The sequence below is a fragment of the Erinaceus europaeus genome, chromosome 17 (genome assembly GCF_950295315.1).
Source record: "Erinaceus europaeus chromosome 17, mEriEur2.1, whole genome shotgun sequence".
NCBI lineage: Eukaryota > Metazoa > Chordata > Mammalia > Eulipotyphla > Erinaceidae > Erinaceus > Erinaceus europaeus.
In genome coordinates, this window is record NC_080178.1 from 60301344 (window position 1) to 60326580 (window position 25237).

At 38.2% G+C, this 25237-nt stretch overlaps 1 protein-coding gene across 13 annotated transcripts in view; it reads left to right on the forward strand.

Annotated features, from left to right (window-relative positions):
• Window positions 1-25237, forward strand: part of DLG2 (discs large MAGUK scaffold protein 2) — a 1912587-nt gene that overhangs the window by 1431844 nt on the left and 455506 nt on the right. For all 13 annotated transcript variants that reach the window (XM_060176807.1, XM_060176791.1, XM_060176792.1 and 10 more), the window contains 3 exons: window positions 6290-6434; window positions 9624-9762; window positions 20945-21028. In XM_060176807.1, coding sequence (XP_060032790.1) covers window positions 6290-6434; window positions 9624-9762; window positions 20945-21028 — 368 coding nt within the window. The remainder of the gene's footprint in view (window positions 1-6289; window positions 6435-9623; window positions 9763-20944; window positions 21029-25237) is intronic.

The following is a 25237-nucleotide window of genomic DNA, read 5'->3' on the forward strand; positions in this document are numbered from 1 at the left end:
CCTGTGTTTCAACACAAAAATAAAGGGCTCCTCAATACCTCATTTTTAAATTGATTAGGAAAATCAGACTATCTAGGGATTGAGGCCTTGTCAGCAAGCAACTTTCTGTCCTTAGAGAATACTTGAGGAGGCAAATTATTGGCAGATCTGAGGAGTGAATTGTAGTGAACTATTGACTGCATGAGGCCAGAGCATTGAACACTAGTACTTTCACTTTTAACAGTCTCCAGTAATGAGTTAAAAGAATGTGAGGAAGAAAATGCCCTTAAATCTGTTCTTTACATATTTGTTATTTTTGAAACATGCAGGAAAAAAATCTAAATAATCATTTCACCTCCCTTCTAATCCCTTCTGGTATCTCGCAAATGCAGTAAAAGTACAATGCTATACAATTTCACTGGCATATATTAAAACTTAGTCTTGTGTTATATTATTCTTTAAAATGTATTTTCTATATTCACTTTAGTAGTCCTGTTTATAGAATTTGCCCTATGGATATCAGATAAGGGTACTTACTTCAGAGCATTGATTTGAAAATTCTTTTAATAGTATCTATCATTAAAACATAAAAATTTCATATGTATATGTGTATAAGCCTCTCTACTTTAATTGCCTACATGTCATTTTGCTAATATATTATGCACATTTTTAAATATGTTAAATTTATAAAACATGAAATCTATGTTATAAATATTAATAAAAGTCTAATTTTTTTTCCATACCCAATAAATTACCCTAGGAAAGCTACTTACAAATATCACACTTTCATTTTGGTGACCACTGATGAAAAATCTGGGTCAATTAAAAAAAAAAAATCACTTGCTCTATGTTAGAGTAAAACACAAAGAAATACTGGGAGTCGGGCAGTGGTGCAGTGGGTTAAGCGCACGTGGCACAAAGCGCAAGGACCAGCCTAAGGATCCAGGTTCGAGCCCCCGGCTCGCCCACTGCAAGGGGGGTTACTTCAAAGGCAGTGAAGCAGGTCTGCAGGTGTCTATCTTTTTCTCCCCCTCTTTCTTCCCCTCCTCTCTCCATTCTCTCTGTCCTATCTAACAACGATGCCAGCAATAACAGCAACAATAATAAACAACAAGGGCAACAAAAGGGACAAAATAAAATAAATAAATTTAAAAAATACATCAACAATTAGTGTAGAAGGAAACTGACACTGTTAGAACCTTAATGGTGTCCTCTGTAAGCTGACATGAATGGGTGCTTACATTCTATACTGTCTCTCATTGCTCTATGTCACATGTCCATGAAGTGAATGTACAATAATTGTATATTGTTGCCTGAATGTCCTTCATGTCTTTCCTTTTCCTCTGACGGAACACAAATGTAAAATAGTTATAAATGCTTCATTCTTCCCTAAACATATAAAATTGTGATTGTTTCTCATTGCCACGTGGTGATTCTGTGACTTACTATTTCAACATGTATTAAGTACGTACTAGTCACAGTACATCAATTGAGAGAATACAAAGACGAAAATGATTTAATCGTTGCCTTTGTGGTCTGTGTTTGGGATGGGATAGGCACTGTAGGAGTAAATGTGACATGAGGCAAGAGGCAATAGTTTTACAGGAAAACCCTGAATGGAAAGAAACTATTTCTAACGGCATGATCAGAAGAAACTCTAGGTCTGAATACGATGCTTGACTGCTATTTCTAGACTGCTGTGTATTCTACAGTGTCTTCTCACGTTATACCATTCTTTGCTCACAAACACAAATTATCACCATCTCCATTTTATATCTAAGAAAATTAATATTCAGTATTAACTGACCAAAATTTATGAAGTAGGTATTAACACCGGATCTGGTTTTACATTAACTTTTAAGCCAGGTTACCTTTATTTCTAGAAACACATAGGTCTAAAGCATGGCTGTTATTTCTAATAAATTTCAGGCAATTCACTGGATTTGAGAAATCAATGTTCTTCTTTCTCATCTCAGTTTCCCATTGCTCATGAGATCTTATACTGGGTGCCATTAAGGAAGCCTCTGTGCTTTGACTCTGTTCTTCCGTCCTGTAAAGATACATATATGGATCCTCACACTCACAGGAATTCCAAAAGACTCCCTGCCTTGCAAGTCTCCAGGAATCTCTTTCTTCAGTTGCCTCCCTCCCTTCTTCATCTGCATCACGCTGTTCCCTTTCCAATTGGAGAGAATGAGTTGTCTTATTTCACACCTCTCCTCTTGGTCTACTGCAAATGCAAGCCCCCACTGCACGCAAGCACCTTCTCTGTGTTGTGAACCCCACACAGTACTTCAATCAATGCACATGATCTTCTCTGAAAGCAGACCAGTGCACACTATTATATGCAGATACTTGATGTAAAATAAAAGAAAGGGAAAAAAAGACAATGGAAAACAACGACTAAGAGCAAGTAACCAATCAGTTAAATGTGCCTCTCTCTGCATACAATCGACTCCAGCTGTAGGTCCTTTATCTTAATAGTTCACAGGATAATGCACACACATAATTAACCCAAATAAACCCACTTTAGTGAAGAAAAAAAAACATTTTGAAAACTTCAGCACAAAAGAACACTTTTTGGTCCAGATCCTGTGCTATTCTGAATTTTTAAAAAGACCACACAGAAGCCTCATCAACAGTATTTTAATTAAACTCATCAGTACACAGATGTTTATAGGAAAAAGCTCAGTGAACATTTTAACTACATTTCACTACCCACCTTAACAATGATAGAAATGTGTTCTATTAAGCATTGCCCTCATCTCATCCTGTCCCATCTCATCTCATTTCTCTCTCACTTATAATCTAATGGGCAATGTGCTATTTATACCCTGAGAGGAAAATTAATCCTTGTCAGAAGCAGAACATTGATGCTGCTTGTAATTTTAACCAGTTGCTTTTCAGCTTTCAGGGTCTTTTTTTTTTTTCTGTTGGCTTTCATTCTCACATAGAATGCCAATAAATTACTTTTTTCTTTTTAAATTTTTAAAAAATATTTATTTCCCTTTTTGTTGCCCTTGTTTTATTGTTGTAGTTATTATTATTGTTCTTGATGTCATCATTGTTGGATAGGACAGAGAGAAATGGAGAGAGGAGGGGAAGACAGAGAGGGGGAGAGAAAGACAGACACCTGCAGACCTGCTTTACCGTTTGTGAAGCAACCTCCCTGGAGGTGGGGAGCCGGGGGATTGAACCAGGATTCTTATGACGGTGCTTGCGCTTTGCACCACGTGCGCTTAACCCACTGCGCTACTGCCCGACTCCCTCTTTCCTCTTTTTTATATAGATGATTCTGTGGGCACGAACTTACTATTCGGAGTCACTTAGCAATTGTTTTTTGAGAGAAAGCATTTAATTCTATATACAGTGTATGCATATATTTATATTGGTTTTTACACACAGTACATATATGCATCATTTGTAAGTATTCATTATCTAAGTACTGCCCTAAAAAGTTGCTAATAAAATGTTCAAGAACACTTAGAATTCAATGGGATATACAAAGTCACATTCCATTTTGCTTATTTACTTTTTTAATAATGTTCTTTGGTATTAGAATAGCACAGTATACTGTTAACACAGGATTAAGTGATAAATGTTATAATTACTCAGGGTTTTTAATACTCTAGGTTAATATTACTTCTTTATGTGAACTAGGAAGGAGACCCTGCTCTCCTAAAGGGAAACCCTGTTCTCTTGAAACAAGTTGACTAATGGCTGTTTGATTTCTCTGTTGCGTGTTAAAATCTTACTTTTATTTTTTAATATTATATTTATTCATTCATTTATTGGATAGAAACTGAGAAAAAAATTGAGAGGGAGGCAGTGAAAAGAGAACAGGAGATTCATAGAGACACCTGCAGTGCTGCTTCACCACTCATGAAACCCCCTCCCCTACAGATGGGGACCAGGGGCTTGAACCTGGGCCTTTAAGCATTGTAATTTCTGTGCATGACTGGATACACCACTGTCCAGCCCCTTTATTTTTTTATATGTTGCCAGGGAATGAACCTAGTGTAGTGTGTCAGACACACTGAGCTATTTCTAGGCCCAAGTTTTTCCTCTGTATATTTCACAGGAAGAAAGGGGCAGGGAGGATATCAAGTAAATCACTTCTCCACAGTCTAAGAATTTTCCTTGGTGTTGTGCATAGTGCTCCTCCCATGTGGTCTCTAGGATCATATGTATAGTAAGTCATACACTCTCCCACTGGGCCTTCTCCTAAGCCTTGCAAGTTAACCTCTTTAATCATTAGTTTTTCTTACCTGTAAAATGAATTTCAATATTCAGGTCTATCTCAGGGAGCTATAATATTTATATGATCTTGTAAATATGTATACATAGTATTCCATATATATAGTGTGTGCTAAGTAAATATTGATATTAGTTGCTGTTACTAGGGTTTTTATTATATCTCTATTATTAAGACTACTGTGATTGACAATATCCCCTGTCTGTAGTGCCTTTTCATTATTCATCTCTGCCTGACCCTATCTTCTATCCATTCACTCTCCAAACAACTGTGCCCTAGTAGAATGTGAGTTTCATGGGAAAGACACACCTCTTTTTGGAAGGAGCAATATAGTTGAGTGATTAAGAGCATAGTTTGTAGAACCTACCTGACTTTGAATTCTACCTCTATTGTGGATTAAATCAGTGACTTTTGGCATGTCAGCACTTTCTTATCTATATAATATATCTATATAACTATCATAGCTACTTTAGAGGGTATTCAATAGTTTTATTGTGTTGACATATATAGCATAACATAATCATTTCTGTTGTGGACCTCAGCCTAATAAATACATATTATTATTATTATTATTACTATTACTGTTTTTATTATCACTATATCTTTAATAACAAGACCAATGATTACCACTTTATAGGTATGAAATAAACTTTAGATTAGTGAATGAGCAAGTGTTAAACACTGAAAATATAAAAAGAGTTAAGAAGATATCACTCTTCTAGAGGAAACCTACAGGCACCAGTAAGAGGCCTACAGTTAGAGGCCTCAGTTAGAGATCAATGTCAACATCCATAGATATCAGTCAGATTCAACTCCTTCCTCTTTCAGGTTCCCTTGAGCTATACCAAGGAGGACTAACTACAGCCATGGTATTTACATAATAAGATAAGATTGAGGCTGTGCTGTAAGATACAACTCAAGTGCTAATTAGAAAGTATAGAGTTGGGAGTCGGGCAGTAGTGCAGCAGGTTAAGCACACATGGCACGAAGCACAAGGACCAGCATAAGGATCCCAGTTTGAGCCCCCAACTCCCCACCTGCAGGGGAGTCCCTTCACAAGTGGTAAAGCAGGTCTACAGGTGTCTATCTTTGTCTTCCCCTCCTCTCTCCATTTCTCTCTGGGCTAACAATGATGACATCAATAATAACAATAATAATAACTATAACAACAATAAAAAACAAGGGCAACAAAAGGGAAAATAAATAAATAAATATAAAAATTTTAAAAGCAATAAAGAAAGTACAGAGCCTATGTTCTAGGGCAAGTATGGAAATTTTTTTTTTTAATCAGAGCATTGCTCAACTCTGGCTTATGGTGGTGCAGGGGTCTGAACCTGGGACTTTGGGGTGCCTCAGGCGTGAGAGTCTGTTTGCATAATCATTATGCTATCTCAAGGTTTTTAATATTCTGTAGTTAATATTACTTCTTTGTGTGAACTAGGAGGGAGACGCTGCTCTCCTAAAGAGAAAAACCCTATTCTTCAAACCCTCTTTGGAGCTAGAAGGAATTATGTTAAGTGAGATAAGTTAGAAAGATGATCCCACTCATATACAGAAGTTGAGAAAGAAGAACAGAAAGGGAAACTCAAAGCAGAATCTGACTGATTTTGGAGTATGTAAAAAATCTCTGGGTGGAGGTTTAGGGTACATGTGCAGCTTCACTGGCGGTGTGTTGGGGGGGAGGGAGACACAGACCTTTGGTGGTGGGAATGGCGTTAATATATATACTCCTATTGACTTATAGTCTCACAAATAACTATTTAATTAATATGAGAGGGGTAAAATGGATTGAATGTCTCAAACTTTCTGATTTTCATTATAGTGTATTTCTTCCTCATAGAAAAAAGCAGAATCAACCTTACCGCATCAATCACTATAGCTTATCTTCTTTGGATAATGACATTAATCCATCTGTTCTGTCAAAGTACAATAGAAATACAATAGAAATACTTGAGGAAACTCACTGCAAGTTCATTATTCTACATATCCTCTTGTCTGTATATTTCTCTTCCTTTGCATAGATTTCATCTCTAATATCAACTTTTTCTTTTTCAGGTAAACAACTATAGTTTAGAAGAAGTAACACATGAAGAGGCAGTAGCAATATTAAAGAACACATCCGATGTAGTTTATCTAAAAGTTGGCAAACCTACCACCATTTATATGACTGATCCTTATGGCCCACCCGATATCACTCATTGTAAGTACCACGCTCAGTGTCATCCTGAAATGGTTTGCCAAGTTTGCAAAGTTGCTGTTCTTTAAAACTTGATGCAGAACTCTGCTTGCACTTTTCACCCTTGATTCTTTGATAGAAATACTTCTCAAAGCACTTTCTCTTCTCATTGCCTTACCTAGTGTTTTGAAGATGGGACACTCTCACACTCTCGTAAGTTAGAAAAGGTCCACCACTCTGGAAAGACAATGCGGTCGCGGCAGCAGAGGAGTAACATGTTTTGGAGGTTGTTTCTCAAGTTCCTAAGCATAGTGTGCTCAGGCCGTACTGTTCTTTCTTGCTACGTCAGATCACTAGAGTGGCTGAGGGGGGATAAGAGACTGGTCTGGTAAACCAGAGATAGCATTATGCTTCCCCCAGAGGGAGAGGATCCTGCACTTGATTGTGAATTTATGATCCTCAATCACCATCACTATAGCCCTCTCCTTTACCTGGCTTTGTTATGTTGACAGTGAAAACTGTCAGTGAGGGGGTCAGGCTGTGGCGCAGTGGGTTAAGCGCACGTGGCGCAAAGCGCAGGGACCGGTGTAAGGATCCCAGTTCGAGCCCCCGGCTCTTCACCTGCAGTGGAGTCACTTCATGGGTGGTGAAGCAGGTCTGCAGGTGTCTATCTTTCTCTCCCCCCCTCCCTGTCTTCCCCTCCTCTCTCTATTTCTCTCTGTCCTACCCAACAACAAAGCAACGTCAACAATGGCAATGGCAATAATAACTGCAACGAGGCTGCAACAACTAGGGCAACAAAAAGGGGGAAAAATGGCCTCCAGGAGCCGTGGATTCATGGTGCAGGCACCGAGCCCAGCAATAACCCTGGAGGGAAAAAAAAAAAAAAAAAAAAACTGTCAGTGAACGTGAGAGTGGAAAGTGGAAGTAGGTAGATAAGTGGGAGTGTGGGCTTCTAAATTAAGGAGTCTCTGTGTGACAGTATGCTGGGTCCTCACCAAGTCCGCTATTACACGAGTCCCTTGTTTTCTCCTCATCCTCTTAGGTCAGGGAGAACCTTACCTAGGATGTTGTCTTTAGGAAGTAGGTCTAGATGTGAATCGTTTCTTTTTAATGTAGCTTAAGGGGAAGTTTTATTGACATCAGTAAGTCTGCTCACTCTAAAATTTTGAGAATTCAGTTGTGAAACTGGAAAGTTAGAATGTCTTCAGGGCATGCTATCAGTTGATACTGTGGTCTTAAGTCATTTAACCTCTCTTAGATGTAGACATTTCTCTTGAGAGAAATTTGAAGGTTGAATAATTTTAATACCTGCCCATTACAACAGCTATTGCTTTTCTTAATGGTGACTCTAAAATGAATTGCTCCCAAACTATGTCTTTTTTTTTTTTTCAAGCAAGCAGTAAGCTAAGACCAGCTTGGCCTTATGATAGCAAATAATTTTATTGATCAGTTTTTCAAATTGGATAAATTAAGAAACAGTGAACCTTGAAACTCAGATTCTTTACAAAAGGGAATTAAGGTCCATGGTAATGAAAGAAAAAAAAAATGTCCTGATCAATTTAAGGAATATACATTGAGTCACTTCAATATGTACATGACACTTTATCAGACAAAATGTGAGCTACAAAGGAGAGATGACCATGGTCTTCAGTGGAAGTAAGGCGAATTTAGATATGTAAGCAGCAGCAGTAGCTGGAAAAATATGGGGTGTATAAACCATGGGAAATGTAAAAAACAATTAATATTAATCTTTTGGGGCACACAAAAAAATGGGATAACTTGACTTGGGAGGTCAGATTTTGTTTTTTTTTTCCTCCAGGGTTATTGCTGGGATTAGACCATGAATCCACTGCTCCTAGAGGCTATTATTTTTCTTTTTTGCCCTTGTTATTTTATTATTACTGTGATTATTATTGTTGTTGTTATTGATGTCATTGGTGTTGGATAGGACAGAGAGAAATGGAGAGAGGAGGGGAAGACAGAGAAGAGGAGAGAAAGAGAGACAACTGCAGACCTGCTTCACCACTTGTGAAGTGACCCCCCCTGCAGGTGGGAGACTGGGGCTGGAACTGGGATCCTTACACCGGTCCTTGCACTTCTTCACGCCATGTGAGCTTAACCCGCTGCGCTACCGCCTTACCCCTCAGAAAAATCTTTATGAAGAGGGTAGCATTTGAATTCTATTTTGAAGAATGGGTCAAATGTCATCATCAGTAATGCCCTGTAATAAGCAGCAGTAGATGATTGGTGCAGTGGAACAAAGATTCCGATGCCTGGAATAACAGGCTTTGTTAGTGGACTATATAACATGTGTAAGAGTGAAATTGAAAATAGATCATTTTTTATTATCTTTATTTATTTATTGGATAGAATCAGCCAGAAATTGAGAGGAAAAGAGAGATAGAGAAGGAGAGAAGCAGAGAGACACCCGCAGCACTGCTTCACTACTTGCAAAGCTTTCCCCCTGAAGGTGAGGACTGGGGGCTTGAACCTGGGTCCCTACACATTGTAACATGTGTGGTCAACCAGATGCGCCACCACCTGGCCCCAATCAGTTTTATAAGAAAGGCAAAAACACAGTGTGGTGGTGGCAGTGGAGAGCATTTTAAATAAGAATAGCATGATCAAAGCTGAATGTCTTAAAGTATAAAATGGATCTTAAAGGGGCAGTAGTGGAAGCCTGGTGGAGAAGTGTTAGCCAGCTCTAAGGAGAGATGAATTAGGGTGAGAAAAAGAGAAAGCACTACCTGAGTTTTTAGCCTTCCTGAGGTGAGCGTAGGGCATACTTGGGCATTAAAGTCTATATAAACAAGAGTTTATTTCTAAGAGCCTCTTTGCTTTTGATGATTGAATGTCAGTCATGCACAAAGACTGTGAGCTCTGCAATTAGAAAACTAGCGTTTTTCTTTCAGTGGAACATTAATATCTATTCCACAAATATGTATGCTGGTCTCCCCAATTCCTCTCTTCACTTCATGATGCCAACTGAGCTTACAAATAGAACGGTTATTACAGCTTTCTAATCCTAAAGGTCACCATGTGCTTAGACATATTAAATGCAAGCAAATCAAATAGCAATGTCCCCCTCTTGGAGGACAAGCAAATCTAAGGCATGTAAGCAAAATCTTTCCATTTTTAACACAACTGTAGCATGTCACACTGTTACCCATGTAACAGGATTCTTTTTTTTTTCTCTTTTTCACCCCTTAGCGTATTCCCCACCAATGGAAAACCATCTACTCTCTGGCAACAATGGCACTTTAGAATACAAAACCTCCCTGCCGCCCATCTCTCCAGGAAGATACTCACCAATTCCAAAGCACATGCTTGTTGAAGATGATTACCCCAGGTCAGATATTTTTGTTGGTTAGCTGCATTTGTGATTGTTACCAGGAAGAAATAACATCTTTGCCTAAAATGACTATTGTTGCTTCAGGGAATAATTGAAGCTTCTAAGCACCAAATTTAGTGTAGTGTGGCTTCTAGTAGCAATCTCTGAATACTTGTAAGTGTGCAAATCTGTCATTGGTCTCTACTGGGAAGCAAACCATAACTTCTGTGTGGAGAAATAATAATATGCATTCTTCCATCACTTTTCGATTGTGACTTGATATTTGATCCTATTTCAGCTTTATAATCGGCTTATGAGATAAGGAGTATTACAGAGAGAAGACGGTGCTAAGGTGAAAAAGTAAAAACTATTACAATATTACATATCTACTCACAGTGTCATTCAGGATATGCATTCTGGCCTTCTGACTCAAAATTCCATTTTCCCATCAACAGAGCCCACCCATAATTCACTGGAGTTATGGAGACAATCAGTCCTCCTCTAGTATAGAAACTACAGATAGAAAGGAAAGGAGAGAAATTAAGTAATTTAGTTATTCCATTAATTCCATGGGGGAATTGGGTAAGCCTTTAGAACAAAGAATAGAACTGCTTTGCTAATCTATAAAGTAAAGCCAAATTCAGCTAGCATGCCTCTGAAAAAGTCATATCTGACAGTTTACAGAAAAGACGGACTTAGTTTACTTATTGATCATCAGCAAGGATTCAATATATATCAGATGATGAATTAATAAATGAGTAGGTGAATGAATAATAATAATAAATATATATCTTTGTTCTTTTTAATTTTTTTTGTTCCAAAGTAATATGTTCTCATTGCATTTGGCGAAATAATACAGAGAGTTTCAATAAATAAAACCCCTTCCCCACCCAAATACTCTTCAAAGCAACCCATGCTAATGTGGTATCATGGCTAAAGAAAAGGCAGTACTCATAGTTCTCTAAGCGATTATATAAATATAGTCACCTCAGAGCTGGATGGTGATGCATCTGGTTGAGCGCACATGTTACAATGTGCAAGGACCCAGATTTGAGCCCCCCAATCCCCACCTGCAGGGGGAAAGCTTTGCAAATGGTGAAGCAGTGTTGCAGGTGTCTCTCTGTCTCTGTCCATCCCTATCTCCCCCTTCCCTCTGGATTTGTCTGTCTCTATCCAATAAATAAAAGTAATAAAAATAAATACAGCCATCTGTACCCACCAAAACAATGCTTTATTTTTTCTCATCCCATCTCTAATATTTATATGGTTTTAATTTGAAAATGTCAATTTATATTACTAAACTCCATACTCAGTCAATGTCTATTAAATACCCCTCAGAACGCGACTCTTTGCTAGCTGTTTTACTTAACACCATATATTTAATCCATATAAAATACAGAAAGGAGTGATTTCATCCTCCTTTTCAAGGGTTACAAATAAGAGCTCAAGCATTGATCTTAAAATATTGAAATCATGGGAGGTGGCCTAGTGGGTGAAGCATAGAACTTAAATACATGAGGTCCCAAGGACTGGTTTCCACCCTCAGTACCTCATATACCAGAGCAATGCCTAGTGTCTCTGTCTTGACTCCATCACAAAATTATTTAATCTTGAAAATTATATGTGGTCACACAATAGTTAAGTGGAGCATAATTAAGTAGAATCACTTCAGTTTTAAAATACTGGCTATGAAGAATGATTTTAAGTTTCTCTTCTTTCTTTTATTTTATAATTGTGTTTGTACAACAAAGAAAGAAAGGGAAAGAAAGAGTTATACAAACAGGCCAGAAAACTGTTCTCTAAATTTATATATTGGCAAGGATTGAACCTAGCACCTCACACATGCAAAGCATATGCTCTACATCTGAGCCACCTTCCCCAGCTCCCTCCTTATATTTAAAATGAAAACCAAGTTATTTAAAAATTTGCTTAATAGGCTGATAAAATAGCTCACTTGGATAGTGTGCTGCTTTGCCATGTGCGCAACTCAAAATTGAACCTATCCCCCAGTGCATCAAAAGAAGCTTTGGTGCTGTGGTGTCTTTAACTTTCTCTCCGTTTGGGTCTGTATTTTCCTGCCCTCACTTTCTAGGAACTAAAGAAATTACTTCAAGTCAGAGGAAGGCAAAGAAAAAAAAAATCAGTTGCTCTAGCTCCTCCCTACCCCATGCCAGGTTCTGCCCAGCCAGTGATCACTGATGTCATCACCTTGATGACTAGCTGATGATATATTTCCCTGGAGGCTGAGGACCTGATAGTTGGGAGGCAGCTAAAGGCAAAATTGAGGGTTGATAACTGCCCCTGAGCTAAATACCCTAGAAGGAGGAAACAGTGGAAGAGAGGTTTGCTTCCCCTCCTTGGCCTCTTCACTTCGGACTATATTCTAGAAACCTGAGCTTTTCGTCACATGCTAGGGCCCCTCCCTGTCTGTTTTGTGCATCATGTTCCAGATCTGGCTGCTACAGGTGATTACTGGCAATAATTTGAGGGACTCTGCTTATGGTAGCCATCTTGGAAATTATTTCAGTTGCCATCTACTTCTGTACAATTATTCTGCCAGTGAAGAGTCAACCGTGACATCACTAAACCGAAAGTTACTGAGAAGGTGAAGAATTTCATGAAAGAAAATACAGAATTTAGAGAACATTGTCTGACTATGAAAAAACTACAAAGTAAGCCAAGGAACATTCTCAAAAAACCAAGAAAGAACATCTTTTCTTTCTGATGTTGTGATACAATCTGAGGATAAAAATCAAGAAGTTAGATAGATGTTCTAGATGACACACATGAAAAGCTGCATGATATGTAATCATCTAAGAATAGAATGCTAAAACGCAAAACGTGATGCTAGATGAGCAGAAGTACATAGAGAAGTTAAAACATGCTTTTTACATGCATGGCAAGCAATTTTCAGAGGATCCAATGGCACATACCAAGATTAAATTTAGTGAAGGGATGCAATGGTATACAAAAAGAAAATGTGGAAGGAAGAAACATTGAGGTAACAAGTCCAAGAACACAGCACAGCCCATAAGCAAATCATTTGAAAAGATTCAGAATGATGTGGAAGCAATTTATAACACAAAGATGACAATATACTATTGGACGAGTTCAAGTGTGGATCTGATCTAGGGCTTCCAAATATAGGAGGACATGAATCAGATGAACTAGCAAATGGAGAAGTGGGAGCAGGTGACAAGGATGAGAAGATGAAAAATCAAACTAAGCAGATGATGGATACTTCTCAGTTACATACTGTGATGAAGAATCCTTGAAGAGATTTTAAAATGTTTATGGTGTGAATTCAGATCCACCAACGTTAGGCTGGAAAACTAAACAAGGAAGTTACAAGATGCATGTGACACCCTGCAGTGTGCCCAAATTGGATTAATAGATGAGACCAAAAAGCTGAAGAAGAAAGTGGAGTGCTTCTTTGTAGATCAAAGTAATGAATCTATGATGATGGAACTTGGGGAGACTATCTATAAAATGGGAAGGTTCAAGGTTAGAAAATAGCACACTGGTTTGGACACCTTCCTTGTATGTACTTAGCCCAGGTCTGAATCTTGGAACCACTGAGGAATTCCACCAGGACACGAGGGCTAGCTCTGCTGCTATGGTCTCTCTTTCTTTTTGAGTTAGTGAATAAAAAAAATAGCCCTGGTGTGGTGAAATTGCTTGTGTGAGGCTCTGAATCATAAATATAATAAAATGCAAAATAGCAACTTTCCAACAACGTCCAATATATTAAAGAGGTGGAGATATTTATATATGAATATGTTGCATTGAAATAGTGATAAGAGCTGTCAAGAAAATAACACAGGATAATGTAATAGATGAAACTACGTAGGATAACCAGAGAAAGAACGTTGGTAATTTAAAAATCAAAGAAAGAACATTACAGGAAACAGGTCAAGCTACGTCAAAGCCACAGAGGCAGGAACCAGTTTAGTGTGTTCCAGGAGCAATAAGAAGTCTAGCGTAGCTGTAAACTAATGAAAGTATGGCAGAAGAATTAGTTGGAACAAAGAGTTGGGAAGCCTTTGGACTTCATAGGAAATGAAGTATATTTTCATTATCAATTCAATGAGAATCTATTAAAGAGTTTTAACTGGGAGAATGGAATTTTTGTTTAAAGAAACATCACTTCAGCCAGCTGTGTTAAAAATAGAGGGCTGATCTCTACCATATGAGGGAAAGACACAGAGACAGGCTGGGGTCATGCATCAACCGGTCAATGTTCATGTCCAGCAGAGAAGCAATTATAGAAGCCAGAACTCCTTCCTTCTGCACCCCAAAAAGAATTTTAGTCCATATACCTAGAGGGGAGAAATGTTAGGGGAGTATGATCAATGGGCTGTAAACCCCAGTTCCACTGATACCCAAAATGTTTGTGACCAGGAAACTTTGTTTTTATACCATCAATGAGAGGGAAGAGAATCTGGAGAACACCTAAGGAAGTCAAGCATTGTTTATCTTATCTGGGAGAGAAGAAAAAGAAGACACCTGGAAGTTACAATAGGTGTAGGTGTGGCTTAGAAAGGAAGTGATGGCAGGGCCATAAAAGTAAATAAAAAGGGGGGGAAAGATGGGGCTGGGTGGTGGCGCACCTGGTTGAGCGCACTTATTACTAGTGCGCAAGGACCCGGGTTCTAGCCCCCGGTCCCCACCTGCAGAGGGAAAGTTTCATGAGTGGTGAAGCAGGGCTGCAGGTGTCTCTCTGTCTCTCCCTTTCCTCTTGATTTCTGGCTGTCTCTATCCAATAAATAAAGATAATTTTAAAAATGGGAGGGGATGTAAACCTGTGTGTGTATATACATATCTATATCTCCTATGTCTATGACCTTGGGAGAACTAGAGCAGGAACTCCTGGGAAGGAAGGGCTGATACAGAACTCTGTTTGTGTGAATGGTGTGGAATTATACCCCAAGCCTAATTTCGTCAGACCATTTTACTGCTGTCCATTTCTATACTCTATTTTTATTATTTTTATTAACTATTTTTTGCCCCCAAGGTTATTTTACTGCTGTCCATTTCTATACTCTATTTTTATTATTTTTATTTATTTTATTAACTATTTTTTGCCCCCAGGGTTATTTTACTGCTGTCCATTTCTATACTCTATTTTTATTATTTTTATTTATTTTTATTAACTAATTTTTTTGGCCTCCAGGGTTATAGCTGGGGCTAAGTGCCAGCACTATGAATCCATGGCTCCTGGTGGCCAGTTTTTTCCATTATTTTTTATTGGATAGAACAGAGAGAAATTGTGTGAGGAGGAGGAGACAGAGAGAGAGAGAGAGTTAGACACCTGCAGACCTGCTTCGTGGCTTGTGAAGCTTCCTGTAGGTGGGGAGCCAGGGGTTTGAACCTGGATCCTTGTGGTTAATACTTTGTGCACTTAACTGGGTGTGCCATCTCCTGCCCCCCCCATTTCTATACTTCTAACACAAGTGGAGAGATTGTTCATGAATACCATTAATTGTTTTCAATTATAATTGATTTTTCCCCGGTGTTTATATTTATGGATCAGAAATGGGTAGAGATTAAGTCAGGATTTCTCAAATAATTATACTTACATGCTCTGAGATCTTGAACAGGAAACTTATTTTTCTTGGAACTTGAGGTAAGACATGAAACTTTCCTTTAAAACATGAAATACATAGAACCCTTTGCTTTTGTCATAGAAATCTGGCAACTATCCCAGTTTGCTTTACTAATGTAAACCATTTTTAATACAAATTAACTTATTTCATAGAAAATCATATTGTAAAATTGACACACCATAAATCTTCTGGGGGATATACAGCCCCTGGAAATATCCCAAGTCTTAAGCATGTGAATATGTTTAGGTTTAGTGTTTGAGAAGCATGGACATGAATTTCACAAATGTGTTGGTTATGAATTTTGTTATAGAAAGACTTCTTTAGTAATAGCTGATGATTTGTGATATCCATTAGTGAATAGTTCTCACATTCTAGTGGATTTTTTTTTCCTTTATATTTTATGATGTGAAACCATTTTTGCATGAACTGGAACATCTTCTGGTGTAGGAAAGAAATGTATATTCTTAACGGAGTCTAGAAGAAAAGAACTGGCAGTGCTTTACTCAGGAAACAGGCCCTGCTTAAAATTAGAACCATCTTAACAGAGTGTATGAGTCCTAGAACCAACCACCTCAGACACCTATTGTTATATTTTTATAAGATTCATTTGGGGTCTGGCAGATGAGACATTGAATAAAGATGAGGTCCTGAGTTTGATCCCTGGTATTGTAATGCTCTGGTTCTCTTTATCATCCTCTTACCCTCATAAGTAGGTAGGTAGGTAGGCAGGTTGGTAGGTAGATATACTTTTTAATAAGTGGGAAAATGTTTGTTTTTATGAATGCAGGCCCAAAGCACTGCTCAGCCATGGCAAATGACAGTGCTAAGAATCATAGCTGGATTCTCAGATATACAAGTCCTGTGCTCTGAAGAGCTGAGCGATCTCCCTGCCTCTTCAGGTGTTGGGCAGCTCCCCTGCTCCATCCTCCATTGCTGACACTATGGCCTATTTACATAATCATTGTTTTGCCTGATCTGTCTTCTTTCTACCTCAAGACCCACCCAGGGTATTAATTAATTAATCCCACCAGTTAAGATCCTAGCAACCATTGCTATGGATGCTTTCTACCTTCCTGCTCTTTTCTTTTCTCCATCGCCTTTTCCAGCCATCCCGTTACCAACTTGCCACTTCCAGTTTTTTCCCATAAAACCCACTTCTGTTCCTGGTTTCTCTCTCTCTTCCCTTTTTCTCTCCCACATCCCGACCTGGAGAAGGTCTGGAGTGTAGAGCGGGAGGCAGCCATTGCAGTTTGGTGCCACGTGGCTTAACCCACTGTGCTCACACCCGACTCTGGAGAGTTCCTGTGTGAATAAAGAATTGTATTACCACACTGCCACAAGTTCCTGGATCCTGTCTCCCATGAAGCTAGCCCGGCATTCAGGGTTCTATCTCAACCACTTGCTAGTTATCTGACCTTGGGTAAATTATGTAGTTGACTTTTGTCTCAATTTTCTCTTTTATGAAAAGGAGCCACCCTTTATAAAACCTCACAAGCTTGTTGTGATAACAAATAAAATAGTGTAGATTGCTTGGGGTAAAAAGTAACCCTTAATAAATATCAACTACAACTCATATTTTTTAAAACAAGAATTAGCTGAGTTGGTCACTGGGCTTGGCAATCTGAGGCTCTCAGGTTCAGTCACTAGCACTACCATACGCTATAACTGAGTAGTGCTCACATTTTTTTTTCTCTTTCTTGCTTTTGTGAACAAAATTAAGTCTGGAAAAAATAAAACCAGGATCCAGTATGACCACTTCGCAGCTAAATTATTTTTGTAAGCATCCTGCATGAAATTATGTATACCTAACTCTGTTAGGTACTTGTTCAAATTTATAATCCATTTATGGTTTTTAACTATTTATTTCACATAGCACATTAGAACCTTTTATCACAGAAAACATTTAGTCTGAATATTTTATCAAATGTCTTTTACTTATATTACTATAGCAAATATCTAACACCATTTGCACTGAAAATCTCATATAAGCTCCAGTGCAACCAGATACGATAAAGAGACATTCTGTCGGCAGGGAAGTGGGGGAAAGGGACACTTCTACAAGCTGATGGGCATGTAACTTGGACCAGCCTTTGTGTAAAATAATCTGGAGATCTCAGAACACCAGATATGGACCTACGCTATGACCCAGCAATTTCTGTCCTGGAGACTTACCCAAAAGGAATGAAAACGCCTATCCAAAGAAATCTGTGTGTACCAGTGTTCATAGAAGCATAATTTTTAATAGCCCAATCTTGGAAGGAGCCCAGATGCCCAAGAACATACCAGTTGCTAAGAAAGTTGTGGTATATATGCACGGTGGAATACTACTCAGCTGTTAGAAATTATGAAGTCACCTTCTTAACCTCATCTTGGATGGAACTTTACACTTATATCTCACTTATAGGTGGAACTTAAAAACCAAAGACAGAAAAGGAAAACATGAAACAAAGCTTGGACTGGATGGGAGAGGGGTGTGTGACACCAAAAGACTCAAGAGAAGGAAGATGTGGGAGGGGATGAGGGAGCCTTGGGGTCCTGGTGCTTAATTATGGAAAAGGACCTAACTTTGGGGTGGGGGTAATGGTCTACAAAGATTTATCATGAGGAGATGGAAAATCGTACCCATGTGTCAACAACTACATTGTAAACCATTAACTCCTCCCAATAAAAATGCTTTCTATCATGGGACCATAGCAGCTGCTTAAGCACACATGGAGTGAAGCACAAGGACCCCCATTGAGCCCCTGGCTCCCCACCTGCAGTGGGGGTCCCTTCGCAAGTGGTGAAGCAGGTATGCAGGTTCTATCTTTCTCTCTCCCTCTCTGTCTTCCCCTCCTCTCTTGATTTCTCTGTCCTGTTCAACAACAGCAACAATGACAGCAATAACAATAACAACAAGGGCAACAAAATAGAGAAAATGGCCTCCAGGAGCAGTGGATAGTGCAGGCATGGAGCCTTAGTGATACCCCTGGAGGAAGAAAAATAATAATAATAAATCAAATCAAATAAATGCATTCTATCAATCCAGCCTTTGTTGCTAAATACAGTTATCCTGTGGATAATTTCTTCATATTGCCTTTTTTGATTCACTGTGGTTCTCAGTTTTTCCCTTCAAGAAAACTTCAAAATGTAGCATTCAGACTCCTCACAGCCTTATACAGTTCATTAAGACACAACAAAACCCAAGATTCATTAGCAGTGTCTCTGAGTTGTTGCATTGTTTTGTGCTAGATGTTTTCTTCAAAATGGAATTTGCTCTTATGCTATCTCCTTTGAAGCAAAGTTTAGTGATGGGAAATGATGCAAAACTAGTGAGACAGATAGAAGGTAGACCATTAAGAAGAAACCCCATGGGAAGATTTCTCTTAATTGATAGTGATTCTATATCATTATTTAGGTTTACTTACATAAACTGTGGTACATAACATTATTATATAAACATAAACATTATTTACATAAACATTATTTACATAAACATTATTTATAAAACTACCCTGCTAGAAATACAGAGAATGAAGAGGCTAACATGGAAGTTGACAAGTCTTAATTAAGGAAAGATACTGGGCTAGGGAGATAGCATAATGGTTATGCAAAGAGACTCTCATGCCTAAGGCTCCAAAATCATAGACTCAATCCCTCTCACTACCATAAGCCAAAGGTGAGTAGTGCTCTGGTCAGTGTTTCTCTCTCTGTCTCTCTCTCTCTCTCTCTCTGCATCTCTCTCAAAAATAAAATAAATAAAATATTTTTTTTAAAAAAGGAAAGATACCTAAATATATGGTCAGAGATAGCATGCTAAGCTGTTCTTTACTGTCACAAAAATAAATTTAATGTTAGCAAAAATGAGAATGGAAAATTTAAGACTCTCTTTTATAGATGTTCATTGCTTCCTGTGTACCCATGTAAACTAGCGAGACATAAATACCAGGACTTATAATTTTGAGGAAGATATTTAATGCATACCTATTGCTATTATTATATTGATGTAAAATCTGAGTAGTTGTTTAGTCAATGGTGTGTTACATTTTAATAGGATGAGTTGTTCCTTGGTCTCCAGGGTTAGTCTAGACAAAAAATAGGACTAATGGTTGGCAGAGGAGAACATGTGAGGGATCACTGTCTACCCCACTAACCATTAGACTGCCTTATACTCCTTTTAATGGCTTCTTTGTAGTAAACTTTACTTCACTTATAGAAAAGATGTAAAGTAACAAAAATATAAAAAACTAATAAGAAATACTGTCATACCAAGAGAGAGAGAATCATAGAAGAGAAAACACTAAGCAGAACTTGGACTGGAGCTGGTGTATTGCACCAAAATAAAAGACTCTGAGGTGGGTGGGCGGGAAAGTTCAGGTCCTGGAACAGGATGGCAGAGGACCTAGTGGGGGTTGTATTGTTATGTGGAAAACTGAGAAATATTATGCATGTGCAAACTACTGTATTTACTGTCGACTGTAAAACATTAATACCCCACTAAAGAAATAAAAAAGAGAGATAATCATTGTTGATATTTGATATGCTTCCTTTCTTCCTGTACAGAGGTTTTTATTTGCTATTTAATAATTATATCTTAATTATTTTCTTATGTCCTTGAATAATCTTTAAAAAATAGGTGTAGTGGTTGTAAAATGTAGAAGGATCCTAGTTAGCTAGATACCTTTTAAATATTGAATATTAAGTTTTTACAGTCTTATTATTGATAATGCTTATATAGTTTCTGACCCCATCTCTGGATTATAGGTTTTTTTGAAGTATCTAGATCTCTACTACCCAATCAGCATTTTACTTGGTTGATATCAGCCATTTAGATATAGATATAGATATAGATATATCTATATAAATATAGATATCAGCCATTTAACATTTCCAAAAGCAAGCTTTTCATGTTTCCCTCTAACCTTCCTTTCCATAGGAAAATATGGCCCCAAATTAAGAGAGCAGTCAACCTACCAAAACAGACTCAGAGATGACAGAAATAAGGGACTTGCAGATAGGAGATTTACAAATATAGCCAATCTTTTATTAAAAAAAAAAAAAGGGGGGGAGGGCAGGGGCAGATAACATAATGGTTATAATGGTTATGCAAAGAGACTCTCATGCCTGAGGCTCCAAAGTCCCATGTTCAATCCCCCCTCACCACCATAACCAGAGCTGATCAATGCTCTGGTAAAATATATATATATATATATATATATATATTGTAGTGAAAGAAATGCAGATGAAGAAGAAAGAAATAGGAAATCTGAAATGAGTATGAATTATTTAATAAAATAGTATCTGGAATATAAATTGGTATCAAATAGACATCACAGCAGAAAGAATCACAAACTTTCAGGCATAGCATTAGACCCTGTATGAATGAATGAAATGAACAGTCAAAAGATTGGGGAGGGGGAGAGACCTGTGGCATCAGTAAACTTTGGAATGCAAAATAGTCAAAAATGTTTAACTTTTTATGAAAATCCTATTCATGTTGGTCTAAGAGTTTCAACCAATACCAATGACATCACAAAGAGGAGAACATAATAAAATATGTTTCTTGTCAAAAATCATGCAAGACAGATTAATAGAACCCTATCTTCAAACTGCAGGGAGGCTGACCCCCGGGTCTATGGCCTGAGCAACAGCAGAGCGGAGCTGTCATTACTAAGGAGGGAACGACTGTGGAAGGACAGGTAGGGGACAAACATCAAGAGTTTTTTCAGTAAATGTCAAATGTTTGATTGTCTATAAGGCAACCAAGGGAGATGTTGATTAGGTAGTGGGGTTCTAGTGATTCTCAAAGCTGGACTTTCGAACACTGTGTGGTTCCAGAATCTTAACTTTTAAACATGCAATAAAAAGTCATGGAGTTAGTCAATGGATGGCTCAGTATTCAACAATCACCCCCCAAAGACTGGCTCCTTTTTGCTACACTACATAAGCAGCATTACTAACTTTTAAGATTTCTAGAATTTTCTCTGTGAGAAGTCTTTCATTTTTCTTGTGTTTGTAAAGGTAAAACTGATGTATGTCACTGCCTCCTCCTAGCATCTCTTATGACATATTCCAAGGAGCTTTTCTGAAGAAGGAAATTTTTTTCCATGCTCAGAATCCTTACTGCCTGTCATTTCCACTGTAACACCAGACCCCATATAGCTGCCCCAGCAGACATTTTAAGTCATCACCAAAAAGCTTAGCAGACCCTCTTTGTACGTGTGCCTTTGTGTGTAAACATTTAAGTATGAACCCTCATCCTAGGCTTCAGACTGACCTTGAAATAGATGCAAATACTTTCTCGAGTAGACTGCATCCTAATGAAAATGCTGTCAACATAGCTATTGGAGCCCACTGTTTTCTTTTTTTTTTTTTTCTCTCCTTAATCTTTTTCTGAAGTTTCATTTGCTATTTTGAGAAAGGGGATGAGGGATGAAAGCAGAATGAAAAAGCTGAAACAGATGTGATAACCAGAGATTTCAAAGTCAATTATGTGAGGCCCTGCTCTGAATTTATAATAGAACATGTAGGCTTTATAGTTTTCGAGTCCTGCACAAATATTTTAATCATCTTCTTGTTTAGTTCTACTAACACCATAAAATGTGAGCAGATAGGGGCCCGGGTGGTGGCACACCTCATTGAGAGCACACATTACAACGCACAAGGACCCAAGTTCAAGTCCCCAGTCCCCACCTGCAGGGGGAATGCTTCACAAGTGGTGAAGCAGTGCTGCAGGTGTCTCTCCGTTGCTCACCCTGTCACCCCTTCCTTCTTGATATCTGACTGTCTCTACCCAATAAATAAATAAACATTAATTTTAAAAAAAAGTGAGCAGAGCAGTTGTTTGTGTCTATTGAACAGATTGAAAATCAGAGGGGATAGAAAGTCCATGCCCCCCACTCCCTCACCCACTACTCTTATAAGCTGTGTGAGCTTAGATAAGCTAGGCAACCTTCCTATGCATTTTCCCCCCAAATATCTGTGTCATGGGTTATTGTCAAAATTAAGTGAAATTGTCTGTATAAAACTCTTCAAAACTAAGCCTTAACTGTATGGATTATATATTAAAAAAATGTGTAAGTATGTGTTAAAGTAACTTTTAATTTTAAAATTCTGTGTTACTAAGAACCACACATATGTACTTACCCAAGTTCTCAGATTTACAATGTAATTATCATTTAAAAAAACTTTTGTAATGAATACAATGCTTACTTTTGCATATCTTCATGATCTGAGCATGGGAATTAAGTTAAACACATGTAATGATTCTGTCAGTTCTCTGTGGTAGTAGTCCATGGTTTTGACTGTAGAATACTATACTCTATATGTAATACTGCATGTATGCTTAGGTGGGCGTAGTTTTCACATTCAGTATATACACGAATCACATAATGCTGAATATTGCTCTAGTAAGATTAAGCTGAATTGAACAACATAAGCACTAATGTGGAGATATAGGATTTACAACCAAGTGTGGAACTTGCGCTGACAGTGTGACTTGCCTGACTAAACAAATAGAGCATATCCAGGTACCATTCATTGTCTTCTGTGATTTTTAGAAAACTACTCAATGAAATTCTGTTTGTGAAATTTAGAAGTGTTATAGTACAGAGAGATAATGCAATTCAAAAACTATGAATTCTTATGTGTCTCAAAAAGTAAAGATCTGTCTAGATTTACATTCCAAACTCTCACAGTATATCCTGTTCCTGTGAAGCTTTTGTAAACAAAGTACTAAGACTCTCTCTCCCCTCCCCCACCAGAAGGCCTGCCTTCTAGTGCCATGGCATTTGAATGTCTGGGGACTGAGCTTGGACACAGTATTAAAGGCAGAATAATATCTCTTACAGAGGATTCTCATGCACTAACAGGTTTGGGAAACAGCGGCTTAGATTACGTATGCCTTTTACTTTAGAAGATTTGCATCATCCAAAATAAAAACAATATTGAGCACACTGGAAGTAAAGATGAACAGGTACTTCTCCAATAGGGGGAATTTTCATAAGCTATTGAGTGCCTCCAAATCACTAATAGTACTAGTAACAATGTGAAGAAGAAGAAGAAGAAGAAGAAGAAGAAGAAGAAGAAGAAGAAGAAGAAGAAGAAGAAGAAGAAGAAGAAGAAGAAGAAGAAGAAGAAGAAGAGGAAGAAGAAGAAAAATTCCTGACATTGCTTTGCTATTGAATAAGAGTTGCCGAACAAAAAATTTGTTCGTGTTTTGTAATTACAAGTGCTAACTCTTTAGCACTTGGAGAGGTGGCTCAACAGGGAGAGAGAGAGAGAAAGAGAGAGTAGAACTTGGTGATTTCCTTTGCCATGCAGACATTTTTTCAGTTTGATGTAATCCCATTGTTACTTTAAATAAATAAAATTACATCTAATAATAGATATCCATCTTATCTGCTTCTCCTTTGCAAGTCTTCCCTGAACATCAGTCCTTTAAGAACTCAAACTTTTGAAGATCAAAAGCCTGAAAGATAGTTCCTTGAGGAAAATTATGTATTCCCTTCTGCTACAATCTCACTGACAGAAGTAAATGCAAATATCTGATTTTGTGCTCCAAACCTGTGGAGGGAAAAATATAGCTAGTTCGGGAGTCTGGCAGAGGCACACCCAGTTAAAGCACACATAGTACAAAGCATAAGGACCTGTACAAGGATCCCGGTTGTAGTCACTAGCTCCCCACCTGCAGGTGGGGGGAGGGGGGGTTGCTTCACAAGTAGTGAAGCAGGTGTGCAGGTGTCTACCCTTCTCTCCCACTTTTTTTTCTCCTCCTTCACTCTCAATTTCTCTCTGTCCTATCTAATAAAATGGAAAAATATGGCTTCCAGGAGCAATGGATTTGTAGTGCCAGCACCAAGCCCCAGTGATAAACATAGAGGGGGAAAAAAAAAAAAGGAGAATGAAACATATATACCTATATACCTAGTTCAAAACGCTGAAAGCAAATAGTATTTCAATAAATTTTATTATACTTCCTTCTTTATTATGTAGATTACCTCAGAAAAATCAACTTATGTCAGGGAGATTCAGAAACATCCTTCTCCTTAATATTTTCACTTATTTCCTTTTCAAATTCTTTTTAGGGGCCAGGAGGTGGCTTACCTGGTAGAATGCACAGGTCCTGATGCATAAGGATCCAGGTTCAAGGCCTATGGTACTGCATGGGAGCTTTTGTCTCTCTTCCTCCTCTTTCTCTATCTCTCCCCCTCTACTTAGAGGAAAGAAAAAGAAAAAAGTGACCACTGGGAGGAGTGGAGTTGTGTAAACACTGAGCCCCAGCAATAACCCTAGTGGCAATAAATAAATAAATAATTTATATAAAAGAGTCTTAGTTACATATATTTCTTTTTTTTGAGGTTTTTTGTTCTCTACCTCACTGGTGCTTCACAATTGCAAAACAACTTTTTTAGATAGAAAGAGAAAGAAGGAAATAGCCAGCACTAAAGCTTCCCCTGTTGCTGTGGAGAGCAGGCTCAAACCTAAGTGACATACATGGCAGAGCAGGCAACGGGCACCCCTCCAGGTAAGCTATTTTGCTAGTCCATGTGCACGGTGTTACCTTATAGCAGGGCCAACAGTATTCTTATAGCTAAATGCATATCAGAGTCAGGAGTATCTGTTAACCATGTCCATGAACTTACCACAAATGGCAAAGGTAGTAAACTCAAGACAGAGGGAAGGATTCTAACCTTCTGTCCACTAAATCACTAAATGCTTCAGGAAGGAACCCAGACACAAAGCTGCAACAGTGTAAGCCACATCCTCACTGAAAGCAAGGCTTATTTGGATTCACTTTCCCTTACTTTGTTTCCTTCAGTGGAATGACTTGCACTGTGAAGTTCACTGAATAGTAAATACTGGCACTGAAAGGCCTGCACTTAGGGATTAGGAGATAGTTTACCTGA